Source organism: Notamacropus eugenii, chromosome 4 (genome assembly GCF_028372415.1).
Source record: "Notamacropus eugenii isolate mMacEug1 chromosome 4, mMacEug1.pri_v2, whole genome shotgun sequence".
Classification (NCBI taxonomy): Eukaryota; Metazoa; Chordata; class Mammalia; order Diprotodontia; family Macropodidae; genus Notamacropus; species Notamacropus eugenii.
This window is the reverse complement of record NC_092875.1, coordinates 182273265-182291283: the sequence shown is the minus strand read 5'-3', so window position 1 is coordinate 182291283 and position 18019 is coordinate 182273265. Positions and strand designations below refer to the sequence as shown.

At 39.2% G+C, this 18019-nt stretch overlaps 2 protein-coding genes across 3 annotated transcripts in view; one reads left to right on the top strand and one right to left on the bottom strand.

Moving 5' to 3' along the window:
• The window catches only part of SYCP2L (synaptonemal complex protein 2 like), a 71074-nt gene extending 70632 nt beyond the window's left edge, over nt 1-442 (bottom strand). For both annotated transcript variants that reach the window (XM_072603814.1, XM_072603815.1), the window contains exon 1: nt 159-442. In XM_072603814.1, coding sequence (XP_072459915.1) covers nt 159-164 — 6 coding nt within the window. In that variant the 5' untranslated portion in view covers nt 165-442. The remainder of the gene's footprint in view (nt 1-158) is intronic.
• GCM2 (glial cells missing transcription factor 2) lies at nt 255-17422 on the top strand. Its single transcript, XM_072603817.1, has 6 exons — nt 255-357; nt 2977-3150; nt 10126-10378; nt 12074-12186; nt 13107-13229; nt 15819-17422. The coding sequence occupies exons 2-6, from the start codon at nt 3061-3063 to the stop codon at nt 16698-16700; spliced, it is 1461 nt and encodes a 486-aa protein (XP_072459918.1). The 5' UTR covers nt 255-357; nt 2977-3060; the 3' UTR covers nt 16701-17422.
• The last annotated feature ends 597 nt before the right edge of the window (nt 17423-18019 follow it).

The window sequence follows — 18019 nt, the reverse complement described above, 5'->3', positions numbered from 1 at the left end:
GTCCCCTCTCCAAACAAAAAATCAATTCCTTTTCTGCTCCAGTTTAACTCGTCCCACGTAGAAAGGAGGGAATCCTGGTTCTCTGCAGCCACCCTGCACCCTGGGGACTAAGGTAGAGTTTTGGATTCAGCCCTAGCACGCTCGGGATTGCCACTCACCTCCATCCTCCAGCTCGGGTAACCGAGCAACCCTCGCCGCTCCAGACGGCTCTCAGCTCTAAACTAATAGGAGACAGCTGCTCCAGCCCCGAGGACTGACTCGGAGCCACGGGGCCAGGAGACTGCGAGAATCCCGCCGGCAAAGCCTCTGCTCCTCCCACATCCCTCCTCGTTCGGCTAGCACAGGCCCTTGACCCAGGTAGGCAAAGACTTCTAGATTCCCAAAGGCTTCCCAAGCACAAACTGATAAGAGTGAAGTCTCGAACAAATACTGGATAAAAGGCTTTTTTGCATTAAGACAATAGGAATGTCAGTAGAAGATTTAAGTCTATTGGTGTCCCCGACCCCCCTACCCCTCCAACCAGAGGCTTGCAGAAGTTTAACCAAAGATCGAGTCAATCAATGCTCAAGGAGAAACACATGAAAGAGGGGAAGGGTGCAAGTATTTAGCATTATTACCCTGGAGAAATAGCTTCAGAAGTGGGCTTTGCCCTACCGGTGGTAAAGAACTAGCAACAAGCATTTATTACAAGATGAGGATAATAATAATAGTAGCCAAGATATGTGTTCCATTGTCTATAGCAGGTTCTACTTGCAGATTGGAAAGGCTTTTATCTATCACAGAATATCGGAGTCAGACCGAACCTTAGAGGACTTCAGAGTCTAAAACTGCCCCAGATTCTCAGTCCTCATCATCTCCAAGTGTTTCAATGTTCCCTTGCAGATCAGCAATTAGACACCTATTTTGTGCAAAAACCAACCAACCAAAAAAAAAAAAGTTAGGCTCTGGGGATACAAAGGCAAAAATTTAACAGTCGCTGCCATCCTCAAGGAATTTACATTCTACTCTAGTTTTCTAGGAGTTCGTGGTTTCATGGGGCTTTGGTTGCTTCATTTTTCTTAGCATTCTAATTGGACTTGAGTGTTTTCACTTCTGATTTCCCACTTAATCCACAAGGGTTGATCCCCAGTCACCCAACTCCACCCAATCAGCCAGAATGCTGAAGATTCATCCTTCCACATTCCCCAGTGCCCGGACAATTCAGTTTCATAACGACCCCTGATCTCCACCACCTCCTTCCACTAAACAGCCTTCTCCAGATTCAGGATCCTGCTTGGAAAAATAGAAAAAGGCACTCGATCCTGAGTGGGGAACTAGGGAAGGTGCAAAGGAAAGTCCAAATGTCAATAAGATCAAGAACTGAGAATCTCTCTTCACTTCATTTGCCTAAGTCAGAACGAATATAGAGACCCCAGCATGCCCATCCATCCCTAGCACCACCACCACAAGCAACCCAGATAAAGGGGGAAGGCTTTGATTAAAATAATTTATCCATTTCAAAGAATCCCGGGTAGTAACGGATGTGGCTAGGTGATGTTTGAGGTGGGATACACGGGAGAATTAACAGGACCAGAAAATGATGGGCTCAAAGAAATTGTCATCTTGTAGGAAAAGGAGGCTTTACACCCGGTATTGCCCACAACCAGTACCATGGAGAAGGAAAGTGGAGGCCACCGTACTATATAGGTCGCCTCTTCTACGGAAATAAGAACTAGTACGCACTCTACTAGAGAGTTTGTGGACGGGTGCGATATAGGCTATCACTGCCGTCATGCTGAAAAAGAAAGCGAGGTTCTAGAGATGCCTTTCGACTCTGATGGACGGAAAATGCAAGCTAATAAAATGAGATGATGGCAGCGCAGACATCCAAGGTGTTGCACTACAAGGACCTTGGAGTTGGCTACCAGCTGACCTGGGTTTAATACTGCCACTTAGTAGCTATGTGATTGTGGACAAGTCATTCACAGCTCTGGACTTGTTTTCTCTCTGTAAGAGAGTGGGTTGGAATATTATTGCAAAGTCCCCTTTTAGTTCTGTAATATAGACCAGGGCTCCCCATATCTTTAGGCTTAAGCAAAGTTGTCTATATTGAAATGTTCTCTTTAATAGATAAGATTCACCTGGATCCCACGATAATTTTTTTCTACTTTTACTGAAATATTTTGTGTTTACATCATTTACATTCCTCGAGTGTATGTCCTTCCTCAAAAAGAAAGATAGGAGGAAACAGTTCAGCAAAACTAGCAAACATCTCAGCCAAGTCTAACATTGTATGTAGAGTTCCGTGTCTATCGTTCCCACTTCTACAAAGGGAAAACGATGCATTGCCTTATCTTCTTTGGGGCCAGAGTTGGTCACTCAAATACAATTTCCAGAGCTGTTACTTCTTAGTTCTTCCTTGGAAGGTAGATTCAAGGGCAGGAGACCTCTATCCTCCTGGACTTCAGGGAGCTGGACTTGGCTGGGAATCTCACCTAAAGCAGGAAACTCGCCGCCGCCACTGGCTCTCAAGAAGTGCTGGCTAGTGGCCAGTTCCCCTCACTTGGGAGTACCTGACTCAGGCTCCCTTTAGTCTCTCGGAGTTTTTCGGTATCCAGAGGTCTGTCCACTGATCAGATCAACAATTCAGGGGCTACAGGATTTTGGGCACAGGAAAGGCGGGGAGAAGTAACTGCCCTCCCTTCTCAGTCTACATAAAGTAAGGAGGAGCCTCCACTGGCTGATGGTGAAGTGTGCTGGAAGGGCATTGATCCTTGCAACCTGTCCTCTTCAGCACCAAAGTCCTGGACTGGAACACAGCTCATAGTCTCCCAGGGCTGTTCTCCCTTCGCTGGGAGATGCTTTCCCTTCTCTCCCTCAGTGGCCTCCTTAATTTCTAAAACTTAGCTCTTTGTGTTTTAATAGGGAAAAAAACTCTAACTTCTTTCTCAGTTGGAAAATTATTGTTTTTGTTTTTGTTTTTTTTTTTTATCTCAGGTTCACGGGTTTAGGTGGAGGTGTTTCCCCAACCCCCTTGGCTGCAAGACAGAGTAAAGAAAACAGAGAAAGGGAAGGTCGAAAATGGCAACGGATGCCTTTGAAGAGGTCGACTGCACGTGCTCCTACGGGATGAAACTCAACTGGGATATCAATGATCCCAAAATGCCTCAAGTAAGTGAGAATTGTGATGTAGAACTAGGTCTATTGAGCCCACTAGGGTTTTCCTTCAAAAGAAAGGCAGTAATGTACATCTCTATCTCTCTTTCTTTCTACATTTGGTTTTACTTTGTATAGATACCAGTGAAATCCTTTATCAGAGTAATGGCCCTAAATTTAGATCCTATTTAGATCCTAGCTTCCTATTTTTGAGAAATGGGCCCCTTATTCTCTTGCAGTGCAAAGAAATAGATTATACCCCTACTGTCAACAATTTGCTTTCAGAAATTTGATTTTTCCATGCAATTTTGAAGTGATTAGATTGAAATAGGAAGAGAGAACAGAAATGCATCCCTGATCTCCACATCCTGATTCTCCCAAAAGCTTCTCCCTGAAGTTTGGGCCATAATTTTCATTTTATAAGGTTACTCTTAGAAAAAGAAAGCTTATGCCTTTCTTGAAATATACAGGAAAGATTTTAAAGCCTATTTCATATGATTTACATGTTATTACTTCTAAGTAAAAAAACATGAGGTGTGACTATGAAATAATGTGACTAATTTTTATTCAGATTTGCCAGTCTTCACATCAGACTGAGAGTCCTTCATTGCAAAGGAGACACAATAGGAAGCTTCCTCCAGTAATGCTAACAAGTTTCAAACCATTTTTGTTCCTCTGTTTTTCATACTGCCCTCCAAGGCTAAAAATTGTTCTCTTGAATATACACAGTATGTATGTGGAGATCTGCCTTCTTTGAGGATGGATTTGAATTTTGGAAGAAACCATATTGTTTCCCCAAAACAAAGTTCCTTGAAGGCAGGGACTGTTTTTTCTGTCTTTATATCCCTAGCATTAGTATAGTATTAGGCACTTAATAAATGCTTACTGATTGATTGATTTATGAATCAGCTAAAAAATCAGCAAAATCCAAAACTAGTGAATAAGGTAAGAAATTAGACTAATAACATTTTGGTAGAAAAAATAGGTATAATTAGAAAGCAACTGACTTTCTTATGTGATCCTTTGAAAGTCTGTAAAGATATTTCCAATCAATAAAATTAAGACATTAGACTAAATGGAAGTCAATTCTATATATTTAGAAAATAACTTTCTTAGGAGAGTGAGAGGCAGATTTGTTTAGTTGAGTCATAGGCTTGTATTCAAGAAACCTAGAATTTATAGGATATCATATGACAAAAAGAGTTTAGAGTCAATTAGACCCTAGGAATTAGATAATCTAATGATTTCATTTGATGAGGTAAGGAAACTGAAGACCAGACAGCCCTAACATCTTAGAAAACGTGGGAGAAGGGAAAGATAAGAGATCTAAGAGCCCTAGCTCTTTCACTAAATTGCTATGTAACTATAATCCTAAAATATTGAATTCTTTATTGTACTAATACCATGGTATGTTGTAAAGTATAGAGCTTGGGTCAAAAGATTCAGCTTCAAATCTCAACTCTGCTATTTACTACCTATGGTTTTCAGTTTCATCATTTATGAAATTAAGTGATTGGAGTAGATGATCTCTAACATCTCTTCTAGCTCTAAATCCTAATGAAAGGGTTTAATTTTGATAGCCATCTAAAATAGACTAAATGAATAAATATAATTAGTTCTGTCTTTGGGTGAAAGGGAGAACTCCTGTGGACAAATGAAATAAAAATCATAAAACAATTAGCATAGTTCCTGGCACGTAGTAAAACCTATAAAAATAGCTCTTTCTTTTTCTTTCTTTCTTCTTTTCTTTCTTTCTATTTCCTAGATAGAAATATTTCCAGAGATACAAAAATGTCACTAAGTTGATATGAGGAGATTTGGATTTTTAAAAGCGAGAGTTCAGTATATGGAAAATGAATCCCACTTCTGAAATCTTTTTGCAGTTTTGAACTTTAACATATTATCCATTTGGTTGTGTGAAGACATATCCCTGGAAGGGCAAGATTAGTTTTCTGCCACTAAACCCCAAAGTTGCCACCCACAAGGGTTTCTCTTCTATCTATCATACTTCCATCAATCTAACTCTCAGCCCCAAGGAAAACTGACTAATCACTCCTTAGCTAGGGTATATTGTGCACTTTTTCCTTCAATTCAACCAGTACAGGTCTGGGTTCAAAAGCTTTACTAGAAAGTTCAGTTAAATAAACATTTATTATTGGTGGCATTATGGTACAGTGGAAAGAACACTGGCTCTGCAGTCAGAAGATCTGGATTCAAATCCTGTCTCTGAAAACTCTGTGTCTTGGGACAAGTCCTTCAACACCCTCCCCCAAAACATCATATTCTTCATCTGTAAAATGAGAGAGTTGGACAAGATGACCTCTGAGGTCCCTTTTAATTCTAGATCTGTGAATCTATGATAAGTACTTAATATTTACAAGGTACTGTTCTAGGTGCTGGCAATACAAAAGCAAAAATGAAAAAGTCCCTGTCTTTGGAGAGCTTATATTCTCTTGGAGTGAAGGAAAGACTAAGATACAATTAAACAAAGTGAGACTCTTAAGATGGTAAAGTCACTGTAGAGTGGATCTGTTCTACCATTTTCCACTGCCTCACTTTTGACCCTCTCTTTCCTCCTTCCTTCAGCCCTCCCCTCCCAACCTGGTGGGGGAAAGGGTTGATTGGTTGATCAAATCTTGTCTACCCAATTTGGGTAGACTAACCAATAACTAATCAGTAAATTAGAGTTCTTCACACACACACACACACACACACACACACACACACACACATATATATATATAAAACTTTTAAAAATCAATAATCAATAGCTGGAAATTCATATAAAACCTTAATGTTTATGTGGGGCTTTGCACAAATTATCACATTGGATCCTCATTTCTATGCCTTTATAATATAAGTAGTAGAAATAATATTTTCTCCATTTCAAAAATTAGGAAACAAAGACTCAGAGTTGACTTATCCAGGATCATGCAATCACCAATTAGTGACTCTGAGATTTGAACTCATGCCTTCTGACTCTAGGTCCAGTGTTCTTTTCAGTATACCACAGTTGTTACATATAAAAATAGGTAACATTTATGTAGCAGTCACTGTGCTAAGTGTTATATAATTATCACGTCATTTGATCCTCACACCAACCTTGGAAGGTGGATTCTGGTATCCCCATTTTGTAGATGGGGAAACTGAGGCAAACAGGTTAGGTAACTTGCCCAGGATCACACAGACAGTGGGTATCTGAGACCAGATTTGAATTTAGCTCTTCCCAGCTCCAGGCTTGGCACTCCATTCAATCTGCCTCCTAGTTGACCGTGATGACTGACACATGCAATTAACAAGGTGCATTCTTTTATCAATTATTAGTAAAGATATTGTGGTCCCTTCAAGGGAGAAAAAAGAAATTAAAAAAGAAAAAATGCTAAATCCAACCCTCTTCTTCCCCTAGGATATTGGACATTCACTGATCACAATCACTTCTCTCTTTCCTGTAGTGGATGATTTTCAAATGCAGTGTGGTTCTCTTCCTTTATGTGGATCGTAAAGAGAAGGATCTCTGTATTCCAGGGAGGGGAGAGTGAAAGGTGTGATTTCCTTTCTCAAATAAGATAGCATTTTAAATTAAGCCTATCATGGTCCTTTTTAGATTATTACAGTTGCTTCATAATTAAAATTAACCACACATTAGTTGTATTTCATTCAGGACTTTATTTTATCTACAATTTTTTAATCTAGGCACCTGTCTTTTGGTCACTATTAAGGTGGTGTGTTATCATGGAAAGAATCGTAGATTTGGAATAAGAAGACCTGGGTCTAACTCTGATCTCTGTCACTTTATATCTGTGTGACCTTGGACAAGGTGCTGAATCTCTATGGACTTCCTTTTTCTCATTTGTAAAATAAAGGGGCTGACTCAGTTTACCATCTGGGGGTTGAAACAGGGTTTTAGTAAAGGCAGTCAGACTGACTTGTATGCAATCTCATCCTAATGAGAGAGCATTAATTTGCAAATATTCATATGGCTTAAGAGTTAATTCCCATCAAAGCTTAGCACTAGAATTTGGTGATTTATTGATCCCACATGGTAAAATAATAATAACAAAATATTTTTATGTTCTTTTTATAAGTCACTATTTCACTTATTATTTGTGACATTCATAAAGGCATCTGGGTGGTATAGTAGATAGAACTCTGGACCTGGAGTCAAGAAGATCTAAGAACAAATTCAGTCTCAGACACTAATTAGTTGTGTGACTTGGGCAAAATACTTTACCTCAGACTCAGTTTCCTCAACTGTAAATTTAAGATAATAATAGGACCTACCAGGTAGGGTAGTTGTGAGGGTCAAATGAGATATTCATAAAGTGCTTAGCACAGTATCTGGCACATGGTAGGTCATCAGTAAATGCTTGTTTCCTTCCTTTTTCCATATCATAGAAAAATTAATTAGGCACCCACTTGAGAATTTCATGGTATTTTACAAACATTGGGTCCAATTCCACTGGAAAGGAAAGATAAAACTTCTTATAATTCATTTCACATATTCACATGGCACACTGATGTAAACTCTTCTGAAATGCCTGTTTCGTGCAAGTCACTGTCCTAGGAGCTAGAAATATAAAGATGAAAATGAGAAACCATCCCTACCTTCGAAGAGCTTAAATTATCAAAAAGCATTTCCCCCCACCCATGGCAAACTTGGTTATCTGAGCCCATGGAGGGCCCCTTCCCACCCTATGATTCCATAAATGTACCTCCAGTCTGTCCAGGCTTGTGTTGTACACTTTCCATACATCTTCTCTTGATGGTGAGCCCTGGAATGGCATTTCCTCTCTGGGAAGGAAGGTTTGCATGTTCCTGTTGCATTTTCCCCTTCCTCCTGGTCTGGAAAGTGTAACTACCCACCCAGGCCCCACCACATTCTCCAATAGACATGTTATGTGTAGCCACATCAGAGGGTATATATAATGTGTATGCCATTGCTTCAGGGGAGAGGACACAGGGGTGCTTAGGGAACAAGAGGGAAACAATTGCCCCCATCCTGGGAAGGCATTGGGTGCGGATAAGGGGAGGGAGAAGTAAGCAATGGCTGCAAGCCTGATACATGTCTCTGCTACGCCCTTCAGTTCTAATAGCTTCTCCCCCTAGCCCACTGGATTGTCTTGCACACCTCCTAGGATATGCACATTCTGCTTCGGAGACCCCTGTTATTATTTTAGACACTGTTTAGAGTATCTAAAGCATGCTTTGTAGTATGTTTTGGAGAATGTGAACTGGTCTCCTCAACTGGACTCTCTTGATTGGTCAGATTTTTCTCCAGCGCATGCCAATGGCGCAGTGTATTTGACAGGCATGGGATACTTTGCAGGATGGGTTGTGGAGTCATTGAACATAGACTTAAAACTAGAATATGCACTCATGACCACCTAGTCTAACTCCTTATTTTATAGATGAGAAAACTTTAGATTTAGAGATACTAAATAACTTGCTTCAAACCATTCAGCTAGAAAGAAGCAGTCAGGATTCAAACTCAGATCTTTTGACATGAAATGCAGTGTTTTTTCCATACACTCTGCTGCTTTCCATTCCTCTTCATCTAATGTCACACTAATGTAAGGGGATTTCCTATCACCTGTCCAAAGCATCCTTTTTTACTTTGAGGGATGTATGACTGTGGAGTGAGAAAGGAACGGCAAGCAAGAGTTGGGGGAAGTCAATGTTTTGTATTATGTACTTACCTCACAAAAGTGCCATTTGGGCTAGAGTTAGTCCACCAAAATGGGTCTTATACTCTGGGGAAAGAATATTGTAGAGAGGTGAAGATGCTTACAGGCTAAATTCTATTTCAATGGAAATCATCTTGTACTGGAGTTCTGTCAATTGATAATAATAATGCTTTAAAGTACATATATTAGGCAATCCTCAGAACAATCCAGTGAGGTAGGTACCCCATTTTAGAGATGAGGAAACTGACACTGAGATAAGTTAGGTGACTTGCCTTGAGTCACACAGCTAATACAAGTCTGAGGCACGATTTGAATGCAGTCCTTTCTGACTCCAAGTTCAGCACTATTCACTGGTATGGACTTGGAAATATTTTCATGGAATCAAAGAATTTTAGAATGGCAAGGAACTTTGGAGAATTTTAAAGTGGGAAGGATTTTACAGATGAGAGAAATTAATGTCATAGAAATGAAATGATTTCCCCAAGTTCACATAACTAATAATTGTCTGAGATGAGACTTCAGTTCCTTTGAATATAAGCCCAGTGCTCTTGCCAATATCCCATTTCATCATCAAGAGATTATCATCAGACTGTGATCTACCTGATCCAAATAAGATGACTGTACTCTATTCTGTGTCAAAATAATCTCCTTTTTTGACTTTAATTTTTTTAAACTTAGAATGATATTTTCCCCAACTACATGTAAAAACAATTTTAGCATTCATTTGTTGAAAAATTTTGAGTCCCAAATTCTTTCCCTCCTTCATCTTCCCCCTCCCTGACACAATAAGCAATTTGATATAGGTTATAAATGTGCAATCATGCAAAACATGTTTCCATATTGGTCATGTCATGAAAAAACACACCAGGAGAAAAATAAAGTGAAAAATTGTATACTCAGTTCTTTCTATGGAGGTGGGCAGAATTTTTCCTTGTGAGTCCTTTGGAATTGTCTTGGATCATTGTATTGCTGAGGAGAGCTAAGTCCTTCACAGCTGATTGTCTTACAATATTGCTGCTGCTGTGGGCAATGTTTTCCTGGTTCTGCTTACTTTACTTTGCATCAATTCATGTAAGTCTTTGCAAGTTCTTTTTTCTGGGCTTTGAAAAGAACCCATTGTCATTGAGGTAAATTCTGATTTTTTTTAATGTAGTAATGGAGGGCTGAACATCTAGTTTCCTCTGTACTCGCTTGCTTTTATCTAATGCATTCTCTTTTTCAGTCTCTTTCTTCCTTCCCTGTTCTTCACTATCCCATTTTCTTCTCCATTCCCAACCTCCCATTCTCCATCCCCTGCATCTTTCAGGAGCCCAAACACTTTGATCACTTCAGAGAATGGCCAGATGGCTACGTGCGCTTCATCTACCGAGGAGATGAGAAGAATGCTCAGCGGCATCTCAGTGGCTGGGCCATGCGGAACACCAACAACCACAACTGCCTGATCCTCAAGAAGTCTTGCCTTGGCGTGGTGGTGTGTGCACAGAGCTGTTACCTACCAGATGGCTCGAGGCTTCAACTCCGGCCTGCCATCTGTGACAAGGCCCGCCAGAAGCAGCAAAGTATGATGAGGGGATGGGGGTGGCATGGGGGTGAGGGAGGAGACGATTCAGAGCCACATATATTAGATCTTGAAGAGGCCTTAGGCATCATCTTGTCTAACCCACTTATTTAACAGATGAGCAAACTGAGACTCAGAGGAGGTAAGTGACTTACTAAAGGTCCCACAGGAGATCTACAAGTGGTTCATCATTATAAAAGGTGTATTATTCTGAAATCAGTGTTTTTCCATGGTGGTGAAAAGGGAATGGAGTAGTATTTTATTTTTAAGTCTTCAGATAAAGGGTCATTTATTATTTTATGAAATTGTGAAAATGGGCTAAGTTTAGGCAAAACTGAGGAGCAAATGAAGTTTGCCATAAGTATATTCTAACTTAAGAGGGTAGCTCTCTCCCTGTGGAAATGTCTCCTTAGGGGATCCAGGGGGACCAAAAGGGAGATAGATACTCTCTTAAGTTAGAAAACATCCAAGGCAAACTTCATCTACTCCACAGTTTTGCTCAATGCCAGTTATATTTGCCCACATTCATGATTTTATAAAATAAGCGAACCTTTATCCCAGGGTTAGAAATAACAAAATATTGTTCCACTTTCCTTCTTACCAACATGGAGCAATATTGATTTCAGAATAATATTCCTTTTATAATAAGGTCTCACTTCTACTCCTCTTTTTATGACTGGCATAATTCCAGCGCACTCAGAACTCCTTTTGACTCCTATCTACTCAGAAGTGGTAATTCTATTGTAATTGTTATTGTAATCAATCCCACATACCCTACTATAGCACAAGCAAGGGCATCAACATTACAGCTAAAGTTAAAAATTGGAGACATCAAAGTTGTAGAACTTTAGAACTGAGAGATTATCTAGTCGAATGTTCTCATTTTATAGATGAGGAAAAACAGAAACCAGAGAGCCAAGTGACTTGCTCAGTGTCACACAGCAATGTCAGGACCAGGACTGGAAGCCATGACTTCTGGTCCAGTGTTCTTCCCCCCCCAGCCTGCTACCTCCATTAGTACACTGCCCCAACTGTTAACATTTTAACAAGGCATTCCTAGAGATACAATCCCAACACCTCACCCCAAAGAAAAGAGTCTTTAGTTGTGACAGGCAGATGAAAAGCATGTTATGAGGTGACGAGGGAAGGAGAGGTACTCAAATTACACTGTGTAAGTGACTGGAAAGACAGATATCCAGAAGCCATGAAGGATGTCCTGTCCTTTGTTCAAATAGCTCTATCATCTCACACCCTAGCTTCAGGTTTCCCTAGGGAACAAGTAAAGATGGAAAGTTGTGAAGGTGCTGTTAAAACCTGGGTAAGGGCTACAAAGAGGTGAATAGAAGGCAGGAATGAACGAGACAGAGGGAGAAGACAGCCTCATAAATTGAGATACTAACTTGACTGAGCCCACATTCTCTGCTTCTTTTCTTATGTTTGTATCTTAACTAATTAGGTGAACAGTCTCTTTAAAGAAGCATGGGAATTTGTGGCCATTGTGCTACCAAAAAACATGTGGTAAGATATTCTGGTGTGCTAAACCATTTAGATGGAGTGAATTAGCTTGGTCAAGTGATCTAAGATAACAAACTGGATTTTGAAGCACAACTGTTATCTTTCCATCAATTGGAAGGGTTTGTGGTGGTAGTGTTTTGCTTGGAAAGAGACTCACTAATATCTTCTTTTGATCTTACAGAAAAAGCATGTCCCAATTGTAATTCAGCTTTAGAGTTGATACCTTGCCGAGGTCACAGTGGCTACCCTGTTACCAACTTCTGGAGGCTTGATGGCAAGGCAATATTTTTCCAGGTAAGATAAATCTGTCCTCTCTGATAAGAATTTAGACCAGTTCTATATATATCCAGAATGGGAAGTATCCTCCAAAGCTATCTAGTCTGACTCCCTCATCTTATAGGTGAGGAAATGAGACCCAGGGAAGTTAAATCATTTTTCTAAAACCATGAAGATTGTGCTGTACTAAGTGGAAGAAACTATTTGCTGTGATAAATTTGAGCACCAAATATAAATATATCCAAAGAACGTAAGATATCAATTGTTTAAGTCCCAGCTTCAGTGAGGTAGGGTATTATCTTCAATTTGACAAGTGATGTTAATTGATACCCAAAGAGGTTAAATTCTTTCTCAAATTCACACTAGTTAGTGACCAGAGGGAAAAAAAGGAAAAATTAGAATCCAAATTTCCTGTTTTCTAGTGTAATGTGTCAGGTAGTATAGTGGATAGAGCACCGGATCTGGAGTCAGGAAGGCCTAAGTTCAAATCCAGTTCAGGCACTTACTAGCTGTATGACCCTGAGCAAATCACTTAAACTCTGTTTGCCTCAGTTTCCTGAACTGTAAAATGAGGATAATAACTACCTTTTTTCAAGGGTTGTTGTGAGACTCAGATAAAATCATACTTGAAAAGTGCCTGGTATATCATGGGAGCTATATAAATGCTTTTGCCATTCTTTCCTCTCTTTCTTATGCCATGCCTAAATAGCCCTAAATAGTATTCTAAATACTTCTAATATAGTTTAAGTAGAGAATCTTGCTCAATGTAGCTACACAATGATAGTACTTTCTGGCAAATGGAAAGCTTTTTTATATGGTACCTCATAAACTATTATACCAAATGGTTATTCTTAAAAAGTTAGGATTCTTGGAATTGTTCGGCATCCTGTCTGTACTTAGGTAAATCCATTTGTGACTAATGTTTTGAACTGATGCAGGCCAAGGGAGTTCATGATCATCCAAGACCAGAAAGTAAATCAGAGACAGAAGCAAGAAGAAGTGCTATTAAAAGACAAATATCATCTCTCCAAGCTCAAAAAAAGAGGAACATGGAGTCACAGGTATTACCTCACATTTGTATGGTGCTTTAGAATTTAATTTGCTTATTTATTCATTGAGAAAACATATTAAGAACTTACCATGTGTGGACATCCTGGAAAAAAAATAAGCTCCTGTTCCTGCCCTTAAAGAGGTCCTATGTTTTTCTATTTCATGCTCATTAGAACCCTAAGAGCTTGGTAAGGTTCCATTATTTATTGACATGTGCGTGCTGTTTCTCACTATGGAGTGTAAGCTCTGAGGGCAGAGACTTCCACTGTGGCCTCTCAGTCCTTAGCACACTTTACAGTGCCTGAAACATAGTAGTTGTTTAATTAATGATTGTTGATTGAATGATTGGTTGAGATGAGGGAAAATAAGAGGAAGAGAAAGAATTTGAGAGTACTCTCTTTTTTAAAAGTTAACATAAAAATAAGCTGAATATTACACACTTTAGGTATCCTGAGTTATTGACTTAAGGATCAGACAAAAATTTCCTGGCCATTCAGCCCAAGAAACCTGTTTTCCAAGGACAGTTTCGTGGTGTGCTCAGTGTTGCTATGAACAATGACATGAGTATTGTGTTGGATTGGGAGTCAAAGGGCCTGGGTGTCAATCTTTGCTCTGATTCATGGCTTTTTACAAGTCACTCAGCCTCTCTGGGTCTTGGTTTCCTTATCTGTAAAATCTGTGTTCAAAATCTGTCTCATTTTCTACTGGTGTGACTTTGGACAAGTCATGGATACTCAGTCTTCTCCTCTGTAAAATGAAGGAGTTGGACTAGATGTCTCCTTAGCTCTCTTCCAGCCCTAATCTATGATCCTCTAACTAAATAAATGTAAGCACAGAAGTCATGGGGATATTACTAAAAAAGAGACAGACACCACTCCCCCCACTCAGTCACACTGAATTGCCTGCTATCACTCCATATTTTTCCTAGTAGCCACACTTATCTTCAAGCCATATAACCTATGGCTTCCTTTTCTTCCTGTGTTTAGTATAATGCCTTGTGTGCCAGAAATATTAATTTATTAACCTAGGAGTTGGTTCCCCCAACTGGTGCTGCTCTCTACCATAATCCATGGAGGGTCAGGGTTACAGGCAATTTAGAGAGCTACCCTTTAAATGATGAATCTAAGAAACATAATTGTCCCATATGACATGATATAATCATAAGTAGGGAAAACCAGATTACCCATCACAGCTCCTCAGAGGTCATCTAGGATGGCTATTGTCATTCCTCCCTATGATACATGCAGACAATCTCCTATGCAGCTTTGCCATGTATAATCAGTTTCTTTTCTGTTCTCCCCATACATTTCTACTATGATATAAGGGAAACCACCGCCTCCCATACATGTGCATTAAATCTAAATAGTAACCAAGGACTAGATACAAATCATGTCATGCCAATGAAAATGGGAGTTTAGTTATTTTTAATTAGCTAGTCATAGAGGTCTGAGAAGGGGTTATTTCCCCCCCACCCCCACCCCCGGTTTAGTTCTGATTCAGATAATCAGCCTGCTTTGTGCTTACTGCTGTGTTATGCACTGGAGAGGACATAAAAGTATAGGATCTTTTTGCCCAGTTAAGTTTTTATAGTTTGCCTCCTTAATTGAGCAGACAAACTATAAAGTACATTGTACAATCAGTAAACAATTAAGTACTAAACTCTGAAGTTCTGATGATCAATAAAGCAAAAGTTGGGGAAAGAGAATGTTTGTTGTGGACTGGAGCAGCCTCAGTAAGGAGAGACCATTAACCCATTCCCATGTGTGTGTGACAATGAGATTGGCTTGACTGGTATGTGGGTGAGGGGTGTGGAAATTATAATGCATATTAAATAGTAGATATGAAATGAGATTGGATAAGGTTATAAATCTAGATGGTGAAGGACCTTAAAAGTCACCTAAGCTAATTCCCCTCATTTTACAGTTAAAGAAACTGAGGCACAGGAAGGTTAAGTGGCATAACCTAAAATCACATAGTAAAGTGAGATTGGTTACTTCATGAAGGCATTTACATGGTTCTGAGCTATCTTTAACCTATCAATAATAATAATAGTTACTATTTATGTAGCACTTACTAGGTGCCAGGCACTGTGCTAAACACTCTGTATATACCTTTTGCTCTCTATGCAGGTGAGTTCTAGTTCTATCTATCCAGCCCTAGTCTCCCTCCTGAAGTATCCCCTGAACTTAACACAGAGTATAGCACGTAGCAAAAACTTGATAAATGTTTATTGACAGACCAGGTTACTGTTTGGAGCTGCTATCTGAAAATACTCTTCCTGTGAAAGTTCTGAAGTCTTTGCTTTTTCTTCAAGTTACAGGAGCTAGCAACAACATTACTGATCTAGAATGAAGAAAGTATAATTTCGATCAACATGTTAACATAGAGGATAATGAGGCTTTGCATCCTAATCTATTTGAAAGATACATCATTCATTTCAGAATGCTTTTCTTCCAGTTAGGGTATTTTTGCCATCCTTTACTGTTTTTCCTAATTACAGAAGTGTACTGGAGCAAAACTGAGATAGGTTACTGCTATCACTGTATGTTAAAAATATATAAATCATCTAATTCTTCATCTGTCTTTGCCTCATTTTTCAGATTGAACAGTATCAAGACACCAGTGGTCATTTCATAAATACTTTGTCCAGCTCAGAAAACCTAGAAGGATTCAGTATATTTACAGATACCAGCTTTCCTATTCCAGCTCAGCCTTACTCTTCTTTTCCAAAATCTGATCCTTACAAAACTACCTATGACTCAACCTGCTTTCAAGAAGACCTAAGTCCACCATTTCAGAAATGTCCAAATCCTAGAATCTATATGTCTAGGTCAGCTTGTGGCTATGAATTCACAGTCCCCAGTTGTATAAACTCTAGTCCGTATCCCAACCTCTACAGAGATTCCAGTAAAAAACACAGTGACACAGACTGGACTTATCTCAATGGACCACAGTGTAGTGTCAATTTACTTAGTACCCATGATCGAAACTTGGATATCTCCAGTAAACATCATGGGAGGAAAGCAATTCTTGGGAAAATTGGTTGTGGGGAAAGGAACAACCATGGACAGTTCCAGGCCCCTGCCAATCACCCTTATTATAATTCAGAGTATTCTTGCAGGTACCTAGGGAGTACCTCACCAGCAGCTCCAGCTCTACAGACCGTGATCACCACCACCACTAAAGTATCCTATCAGGCCTATAAATCACCTGTTGTGAAATACAGCAACAATGTATGTGATGTGAAAAGCCTTCAGAGCTGTAGCCACATGTCAGATTGCCCCCCAAGGCCCATCTATCCAGAACTTAAGATTCAAGATGACTGTCAAGAGAACAAATCCACACTGGCATACGTTGAGGAACCAATTCCACCCAAGGGAGAGCGAGAAGCTTGGGATGTGTATCAATGTGGGCTGGCCCCTGGAAACAATGATTCTGATCAAGTAGATCAGCTCTTTAGATGTGAGAATGAGGACTTCTGAAGGACAATACTAAATTCAACAAACCTGATTACAGTTTTGAGAACATGACCACATATCGTGCAAGTGATGAGTGCAATACTTTTGTGATCCATGATTTCATTGGTGCAGACGCTGTCTCCCCTGACGCAAATTATAACCCACACCTTAAGAGATGGTTTCATGAGTTGCTGTGACAAATTTTTTTTATGATTTCATGGCCAATCATCTGATCTGATAGCAAACCTTTTTGAGCTTAGATATCCTGACTCTTGGCAGACAGAAATACAGTCCAAACCTATTCTCAAAATTTCTATATCATTATTAGATATAGATGATATATTGTAGATGATAAAACCAAAATGATAGGAAGTTAAACAATAAGGCTAATTAATGGAGGAATATAGAGCAAAACCCAGGTCTTCTGACTCCATCTTGTGCTTTCTCTAGAAGATGGCATTGGGTCAATTGCATATGATCTCATGTTTCATTTCTATAGCTGATAAGTAACTTTGAGAAGATTATTTGCATGAATACAATGTCTACAGATGCAGCTGGCTAAGTTTACTGATCAGAATGCTATTGAATGAGCTCTTTAGGGGCACTGTTTTTTCTTTTGTGGGAAAAGGCTGTTTATATTTTTAAAACAAAGATAAATACAACAGTTACTAATATTTTAAACAGTAAAAGTCTAACAGTAGTGTGATTTACTGATTGTTATTTTAATGAAATGTATTTATCTTGATATAATTTTAAAGCTACAATGGATATTTATTTTTCATTTACCAAGAATATCACTCTTCCTTTCCTACCATTCTAAATGAAGCCTGTTATTTTTTCCCACATACAAAAGCAATGTATTTAAATCAGTGTATCGGAGGCCTTTGCTTGCTTCAAACCAAAAGAAAAATGGAAATTCACATTTGCCCACTTTATACAAGTCTATATTAAATAGATTAGAAATTTGCTTTGCAACACTTACTTAATGACATTTATATAACTAGATAGCTACTCTCAAAATGCTCAGTTTCCAAAGCTAATAACTAAAATGAGGAAAGAAATAGACCAATAGGTCATATACAGGATAAATAGGAAATAATTAACAGAGGGAAGGCGTTGGAATTAAAAGGGATTGGGGAAGGCTTCCAGTAAAAGATCCTGTGAAATGAGCCTGGAAAAGTAGCAGATTGGGTTACAACCAGAGTGCTAAAGCCTTGAATGTCAGGATGATGAATCTGTATTTTATTTGATAGGAAATCTGGAGCTACTGAACATTTTTGAGCAGAAAAGTGTCGATCAGAGCTATTAATTAGGAAGATTATTTTGGCAGTTCTTTGAAGGAC

Bases quoted from the DNA above. Each gene is read 5' to 3' on its own strand.
- GCM2 (XM_072603817.1), top strand. From the start codon at position 3,061: ATGGCAACGGATGCCTTTGAAGAGGTCGACTGCACGTGCTCCTACGGG. The intron at 3,151-10,125 runs GTAAGTGAGAAT...TGCATCTTTCAG, and splicing joins ATGATCCCAAAATGCCTCAA to GAGCCCAAACACTTTGATCA. The intron at 10,379-12,073 runs GTATGATGAGGG...TTGATCTTACAG, and splicing joins GGCCCGCCAGAAGCAGCAAA to AAAAAGCATGTCCCAATTGT.